The following is an 8,372-nucleotide window of genomic DNA, read 5'->3' as shown; positions in this document are numbered from 1 at the left end:
ACATAACTTGAAATTGACACAAAATTAGTGGGTATAGGTCATAATAATGTCAACCCATCTACCACAATTATTAAATGGTTTGGGTTTGGGTTAGGGCGTCAACATGTTTTGACAAGTTTAGTTATTCTGTCATAAACAAGTAATTTTAAATATACCAATAATTATTTAATAAAATTTTAAATTACTCATTTTTTTGTTGCTAAAATTTCCTAAAATTTTCCTACAATATTATTTTTCTTTCAATTTTTTGTATAATATAAAAAATGTTTTAAGATATTTTTCAAATAATTAATGGCTAAGCTTTTAGTTTGAAAAAGAAAAAATACATTTTTTACTAAATTATTTATTTATATTTTTTTAATCACATCACCTTATGACATCCAAAAACATGACCTGATGCCACATATGACTGTAAATGAAAAAATAATATGAATTTCTTTTTTTTTTTTTATAAAGAAAGTTATTTTTCATCATTATAATTAGTTTATAGTTATATGACTTTATTTTTAGTGGAGGAAATGAAACTTATTTTTTTCAATAAATATTAGAATTTTATTAAAGATGTAACATATGAGTTGGGTCAAATATACCTATTTATAAATGGGTTGGTTGGTTTGGGTTAAAGTTCTTGACACATTTATCAAATGGGTTAAGTTTGAGTTTGGTAAATTTTCATAATACCCTTATCCCCACACGACACGTACACCCATTGCGACTCCCAATTTTTTGAAATCAGACAATTTAATTAAGGACTTTAATATAAAATTAAAAACTCTAAAGTTAAAATAAAAAAAAAATACTAAATATAATGATAGAATATGAATCTTCATGAAAACCGGATTTTGAACCTCTTGGAAGCGGGTTTCCGTATTTTGAGAATGGGAATTAGAGAAGGATTCGCTCCCGAAGCGCCGTAACGAGGATTGAGAGCGGGAGCGGCAAAAAGATGGGATACTATAGTAAGGACAAGCCCAAACCAAAACTTAGAAAAAGATGGTTTTTAAAATTCCACGATTTAATCAAGGACCTTAATGTAATTTCAAAACCCTAGCTCTAGGAGTCGTGGTCTCAATTCTCAACTCTTAAGAATCGAGATATTTCATGAAGAGGCGGTCATCTCATCCACCATTTCACCGAGTATCACTAGTTCTTCTGTATCTTGCGGAGCTCTCGATTTTCCATTTCTAGGTTTCGTGATTAACAACTACAGGTAGGTGCATTATTCATATCATCTCTGATTTCTAAGATTACTTCGTAATCCATCTTCTCCTTTCTCTGCTGTGCAAATCGATATAAATTTCGTTAATATTGCTTTTTTTTTTTTTTTGGGTGTGGATTTAGAGCTATTTATTCTACAAATATTCACTTTTCTTTTTGATTCTTCGAAGCGTTTAGTTTTTGTTTTGTTTTTTTTTTTTTCCTTATTTGATTCTGAGTGTGTTCTGGTTTTCAAGTTTAAAAATTTAACTTGAGACCATTGGAGGTTTAATCTCCGTGTTTTGTATCTTCTTATTGGTTTTGTTCATTAGGGTTTTGTTTTAAAGAATTAATTTCTTTTTTTTTACTGTGGTGCTCTTTCGTGGTCCTGATTTGTACGATTATGTGGAAGATAGGGTTACTGAATTTTGGTAGATATTGTTTGATTTTGGAGGTTAACATGCATTTTGTGGACAATTTAATTCTTTAGAAGTAATTATCCATAAAAAAAATTGATGCTTTAGAAGTGCTTGATTAATTTTGAATATTTGAAGAACCCAATCTGGCCCCTAAAATTAGGGGCATTGGGAGACGTTCTCCTTCGAGTGTCTTGGTCCAAGATTTGAATCCCGAGGACCAGTAGTGCAGACCTAAAGAGGACGTATTTCTCGAGATGTGGGCAAGACAATTTCTTTCTCTTTTCCTTATGGCTTGGTTTGGGTTGAGCTTGCTTATTTAATTTTTATCGGTCTCTTTTCTTGGATTTACCGGTCTATGGGTACCTCTTTGATACAATACAGTGCATTTTTGCATGGACTTTCTGTATGATACCATAGAGGAAATCTAAATTTCTTTTGGGTATTTTTCCATTTCAATTATTTTGGGGATGAAAATTATCATTATTGTAGTCTTGAATTTAATGCTAGTTTAAATAGGCCAAGTAAATTGAATCTCATTTTCCCAACCGGAATGCAAAATTTATTAGGAATTAGGATATGTAATTTTAAGAAAAAAAACAAATAAATCAAGACATGATACACACTGCACCTTATTTTTTTTTACTTTGCATTTCATCATATTCTCAGATGATTGGTCGGCAATGTTTAGTAGCCTTTTATGATTGAATCAGGATCCAGAGTGGTGTCCTGTTCCAATAGAATAGAAACATTGTCTACGTGGCACGTTTTTATTAGGAGTTTAAAACACATCGGGCTCCTAACCAAGCCGTTTTCTACATTGTATGAAGCCCGATGTGTTTAACCTCCAACCGAAATGTAAAACTCCTAAAACGTGCCACGTAGATACTGTATGTTATTAAGGGAACAGGACAACGCTCTGAATCATAACTCTTTATGACTTTGTAATGTTGAATGGCATTCCCTTTTTTAAATACTTAATCCCTTTGAAGCGCCCCTTGCCTCTCTCTCTCTCTCTCTCTCTATTGTTTAACCCTTGATATGGAAAAAAAAAAAAATTCGCGTTATACGGTCATCTTCTCATCCATTGTCTTATCTTTGCAGTTATTTTATCTGGAAATCGATCATCATCATTTATTGCCATCCATTCTATTTCATCTTTTAATATAAACCAGACAAAATATTCCATTATGGCTGGTCAGAGAAATAAGTATGGTAAGCGATCCCAATCTCAACTTGATTATGCTGATAATGGAGGAAGTAAAAGAAGAAACTCTGGCGATGATAGAGAACAATATGCTCCTGGCCAGGAAGATACTGTATACCGTTACTTATGTCCTGGGAGAAAGATCGGCAGTATCATTGGTAGGGGAGGTGAGATTGTTAAGAAATTAAGGGCAGAAAGTCAGTCAAAGATTAGGATTGGTGATACCGTGCCAGGTTGTGATGAACGTGTTGTTACTATCTTTAGTTCAAACAAAGGAACTAGTCCCTTGGAAGATGGTGGTGATTTTATTTGTCCAGCACAAGATGCTCTCTTCAGGGTACATGACAGGCTTGTTGACGATGAATTATCTGCTGATGAAGATGGTGAAGAGGCACAAGAAGTTACTGCTCGGTTACTTGTGCCATCAGATCAGATTGGAGGTATTATTGGGAAAGGAGGGCAGATAATTCAAAGCATACGAAGTGAGACCGGTGCTAAGGTCCGCATTCTAAAGGACGAACACCTACCTCCTTGTGCTTTGGGTAGTGATGAGCTTCTTCAGGTAACATGAGTCTTTTTTCCTTTGTTGTTTCTTATTTTGGATGCACTCTATTTTTCATTGTGGCTAGAGCATAAAATGGTCAGATTTGATCTGAAGCCCGTATAGAGGGTTTACGTCCTTGGAGTTGATCCGAATAAAAAAATGGGTTGAATATGGTTTGATGTCCAATGATTCGAGTTAGATCTGTGTCGAATGTGGATCCATCCATATATACGACTAGACCCAAATTATATATTGCTTTGAAAATTATAGTTTTAGGTTTTTCAAAATATCCTTATCCACTAAGTTAATATAATATAATTCTTATAAAATAAAATGATTATAATAGTAAAATAGATTAGTATGGCAATTAACAAACAAATATAGAAGAAAAAATGTTAAACTATACCGAATTATCCGACTCAAATCAAGCAATTTGGTCAGGTTGGATTTGGATCCGGAGTAAGTGAAAACAAAATGATTCAGATATGGTTTATTAGTAGAATCCGAGTCAAATTCAGATACGAATTTGGATCCAGATAAAAAACATTTGGATTTGAATATGGATATACTCATATCCGTGCCTAATCTGACCCATTTAAGCCCTAATTGTGGCTCCTATCTACTTATGTCCTCTCTATTTTTTACCTGGTTTATGTTGACATATGCATACCAATAGAAGATTTAGAATGTGTTAGATGTCATTTGTATACTGTCTAAATACGTTTGTATACTCTGATTATTTTCTTGGATCTTGTAAGAAATTGTCCATCATTGAAATGCATTTGTAATTTCTGTATTCTGGAGAGGTTGTATATTGTTGAGTGTTGTAGCTGAGTAAATCCATCACCGGTGTGGACATTTCAATGGTACCAGTTGAACACTAAACTCGTATGTCTCTTAGTTGTTTAGAGTGTCCATGAATTTGGAACTGCAAAATTTTCTAATTTGTTTAAATTGATGATGTAAACACATTAGCGAAATGGAATTAGCTCAAGTTTTTTTTTTTTTTTGGGTTTCAGATATCTGGGGAAGCCCCAGTTGTGAAGAAGGCTCTTCGTGAAATTTCATCTCGACTTCACGATAACCCATCTAAATCCCAGCATTTACTCACCTCTTCCACTCCCAACATGTATCAGTCTGGTGGTCCATTCATGGGTCCAAGTGCAGGTGGCCCTATCATGGGTTTAGCTCCGTTGATGGGTTCTTATGGAGGGTACAAAGGTGATACTGGAGGTGAGTGGTCTTCGAATCCTTTTTACCCTGCTCCAAGGGATGAGAGATCTGCAAAGGAATTTTCTCTTTGTTTGATTTGCCCAAGTGAAAATATTGGGGGTGTGATAGGCAAGGGTGGTGGTATTATTAAACAAATTAGGCAGGAATCTGGTGCACATATCAAAGTTCATAGTTCAGCTACTGAAGGAGATGAATGCATAATATCTATCTCAGCAAAAGAGGTAAGGCATCTTAAACTTTGTATAGATGAACAAAATGTATATTGATGTGTTGTGGCAGTAGTTTAATATATGCTCCGTCAGGTTTTTGAAGACCCAATATCCCCAACTATCGATGCAGCAGTGCGCTTGCAGCCCAGATGCAGTGAGAAAGTTGAAAAAGAATCTGGTGAATCTTATACTACCCGTCTACTTGTGCCAACATCCCGTATTGGATGTCTAATCGGTAAAGGTGGGGCTATCATTTCTGAGATGAGGAGTCTTACAAGAGCAAATATTCGCATTCTTTCAAAGGAAGACCTTCCCAAAGTTGCATCCAAAGATGATGAGATGGTTCAGGTAAAGAAACTATCTTACTTCCATAACATAATGTTTTATCAACATCATGTATCTTCATTAAAGCAACTATGTTTTATATAACTATATGGTGATGATGCTCAGATCAGCGGAGACATTGAAGTTGCTCGGAATGCTCTTGTCCAAGTAACAACACGGTTAAGAGCCAATTTTTTTGACAGGGAAGGTGCATTGTCTGCTTTTCCACGGGCTGTTCCCTACTTTCCCATGTCAGCAGATGTATCAGATGGTTCGACATATGGGAGTAAAGACAGTAAATCCCATGGACGTGGCGGATACTCTTCTTATTCCGATGGATATGGTAGTTCAAGAGCTGTGCCTCCCAGTGATGGTTATGGAAGTTATGGTGGTTCACAGGTATTATTGTTTGCACATGGGCATGGTTATCTTATTTCTGCAAATCTGTTTTCATTAAGGGCTTTTCCGGGCTGGGACACAATTACAATTTTCCTGAAAAAAATCTACTATCTCATCTCTCGACAATTATACTATTTTTTTCCTCTCTTCTTTACTATTATAATAAGAGAAGGCAGTGTAGAAGTGGTTCGACACCAAAAGTTTGAGTGGCGATAAATGCCCCCACTTTTATATTTAGATTTAATATAATCAAGGGTCATTTTGGTAAAATAAAAAGGTGTCATTTTGGTAAAATAAAAAGGTATCTCTTTTACCATGTAATCTTCAAAACTCCTTTAAATCAATATTTTAAATTGCCCTTTTGATTCATGTGTGTTTGCACATGCCACCTTCTAGTTTCTTTTTAATGAGTTTTATGTTTCTATTTCTCTTTTGCAGAGTGGTGGTGGTGGTGGTAGTGGTTATGGAGTGTATGGTGGCTACTCTTCTGGCCGTTCTGGTAGTGCTGGGTAAGAGTTCTTTCGATGTCAAATCTCTCATATATATGTTGATTTTTTTTTTAAAATTTAGTTGGCTGAAGAAATATCTCTCATCACTTTTCGTATGCTTTATTTAGTATTTACTGCAAATATGTGTGCAAAGGTTTCTAGTTTAATAATTGCTGCGAAGCTCGTATTGTTTGGTTATTATTACAATTTATTTGTCTACCCATGATTCCTAATTTTTAGCTTTTGTCACCAGGTTATCTGGTCAAAACCCTAGTTCTCATGGGAAACGCCATGGTTATTAGGTCCCTGGTGAGTGGGATCGGAAGGTAGATGATCGTCTCCCTCACATTTTTTATCGCTAGTCGTCACATTATAAGATATGGCAATTAGCTATTTTAACCTAGCCAGCACTCCTACATTTCGATTTCTAATACTCCTGTTTTACCTTTGTTTCCTCCAATCCTATGAAAACAGTTGAGATCCATGAAGTCTGAAGCCAGCCTACTGTCTTTATTGATGAAAGCCTCCAGCCTAGACCTGAAGACCAAGACGAACAGTGTTTGAGAAAATAATGGCCTACCCATGAAGATTTGTTTTAGGAGGACCAACATTATACAGTGATGTTATTCACCATTCAATCCTTACGCAGATTTCACATGACATTTTACCTTGTTCCATTATATGATCTCAAGGGCCTATATATATTGTCAGGATGCTTTTAATACTCGCAGCAACTGTATTCACTTGTCTGTCACCTAATTCTAGTGGCCATAGTGTCTCAGTTTTATTAGGATTCGTAATTTGGTTTTATGTTCAAAATTAGATCTCATTTGTATTGGTTTTATGTTTTATTAGAATTTTTTATGACGGTGTTATTTGAAACTTTTGGCATTCAGGCGACTGAGCTTTTCTTTGATGCTTAGATTAATATTTTGTCATAAATCTTGTGTATCACTTTATCAGGTTTTGGATGATGATTTACGTCTTAACCTTATAATATTTTCCATGTCTTAATCATCATATATTCTATGGCTCACCTATGCACTTTAATATATATATATATTTTTAAATACATCAGTAATCCTGTTTTTAATGAGATCAGTATGATAAATGTCATTTCTCTATATGAAGTGCCAATTTAGCTATAAGTGGTAAGACATGTGGAGTGTTACCAAATCCTTAGTTCAAAGCCCCCCTTGAACCCGACTTCATTTGCTGAACAATTACATAAATATATTTGAACCCGACTTCATTTGCTGAACAATTACATAAATATATTTGGCGGTTAGTCTGCAGAGTTGTTGAAAGGTAGGAGGCACTTATCCAAACAATAAACCAAAAAAAATGATAAGACAGGTGCATTTCTGCTTTGGTGTGCCAAGGTTTGAAGGAAAAGGCTGGTTTTATATATTTTGGGATGACAAAGATGCGAGCAAGCTTAGAAGGGATTGGCGTGATCTTTATGTTTGCAACAGTTGTGGCTGAATGCCATTTGTGTCTGTATTACATATCCTGCATGTAATTTGGTGTTGATGGTAGGGTGTGAAATAGTCGTCGTGTTCATCTGTGGGTAAAGGAGTTAATGTTAATTTTTTTTATTTATTATCATTTATAATTATTACTAAAGGTAATTACCTGGTATTTGATTCTCCATTTTATTATTTTTCTTGTCTAATTTACCTAATGTGTTCGCTTTTCAAATTCAAACATTACGCCCTTCTCTTCCCTACTCGTTAATATCTTAAATGAGCCTACTCGTAAATCTCTTAAATGAGAAGAGGTGTCACTTTGACATAGAACCTCCAACCCGAGTTCAACTCAACCCAACCATTAAGTCTGAGCTCAACCCAAGCTTAAACTTTTAAAACTGGGTTGAGCTCAGGTTATCTCCCGAATTAGGTAATTTCGGGTGGGTTGACTTGTTGAATATATTTAATTTCATTTTGATTACATCATAAATAAATAAATAAATAAACAAAGAAGAAAAAAAATGAGCTCATATTAATGATATCCATTTGTCCACATTAAAAATATTTGTATGTTAGTATAAAGACATCGGTTTGGGGTTGCTCAATTCCTCAGCCCCAACTCGTTTTCTATATAACTCGGCTCAGGTTTGTCCATCAATGGGATTGAGTTCGGGCTAGTCCGCCCAAGTTGCAGTTCTAATTGTTGGTGGATTGAACTCTTTTAGTGGTTGTGAATAGGTGTACAACATGAGATCCAGCTTGACTGTTGGATTAAATTATCTTATTAAGACTCCCATAGTTTAAACCTTTAGAGACTAGAGGGTGGAAAAGTCCATCAATTTTATTTTTGATAATTAATTACAAAATTATTTCGAAGTATTATAAT

At 34.8% G+C, this 8,372-nt stretch overlaps 1 protein-coding gene across 1 annotated transcript; it reads left to right on the top strand.

The window, feature by feature from the left end:
- The first annotated feature begins 1,055 nt into the window (after window positions 1–1,055).
- LOC147394758 (RNA-binding KH domain-containing protein RCF3-like) lies at window positions 1,056–6,939 on the top strand. The gene is made up of 8 exons (XM_086453820.1): window positions 1,056–1,210; window positions 2,718–3,382; window positions 4,384–4,818; window positions 4,900–5,154; window positions 5,257–5,529; window positions 5,968–6,038; window positions 6,271–6,343; window positions 6,492–6,939. Exons 2-7 carry the CDS (start codon window positions 2,804–2,806, stop codon window positions 6,317–6,319), a joined length of 1,662 nt encoding a protein of 553 aa, XP_086309946.1. The 5' UTR covers window positions 1,056–1,210; window positions 2,718–2,803; the 3' UTR covers window positions 6,320–6,343; window positions 6,492–6,939.
- The last annotated feature ends 1,433 nt before the right edge of the window (window positions 6,940–8,372 follow it).

The sequence above is a fragment of the Akebia trifoliata genome, chromosome 9, assembly GCF_017979445.1.
Source record: "Akebia trifoliata isolate Shusen 1 chromosome 9, ASM1797944v1, whole genome shotgun sequence".
Taxonomy (NCBI): domain Eukaryota; kingdom Viridiplantae; phylum Streptophyta; class Magnoliopsida; order Ranunculales; family Lardizabalaceae; genus Akebia; species Akebia trifoliata.
This window is presented reverse-complemented; position numbering and strand designations above follow the sequence as displayed.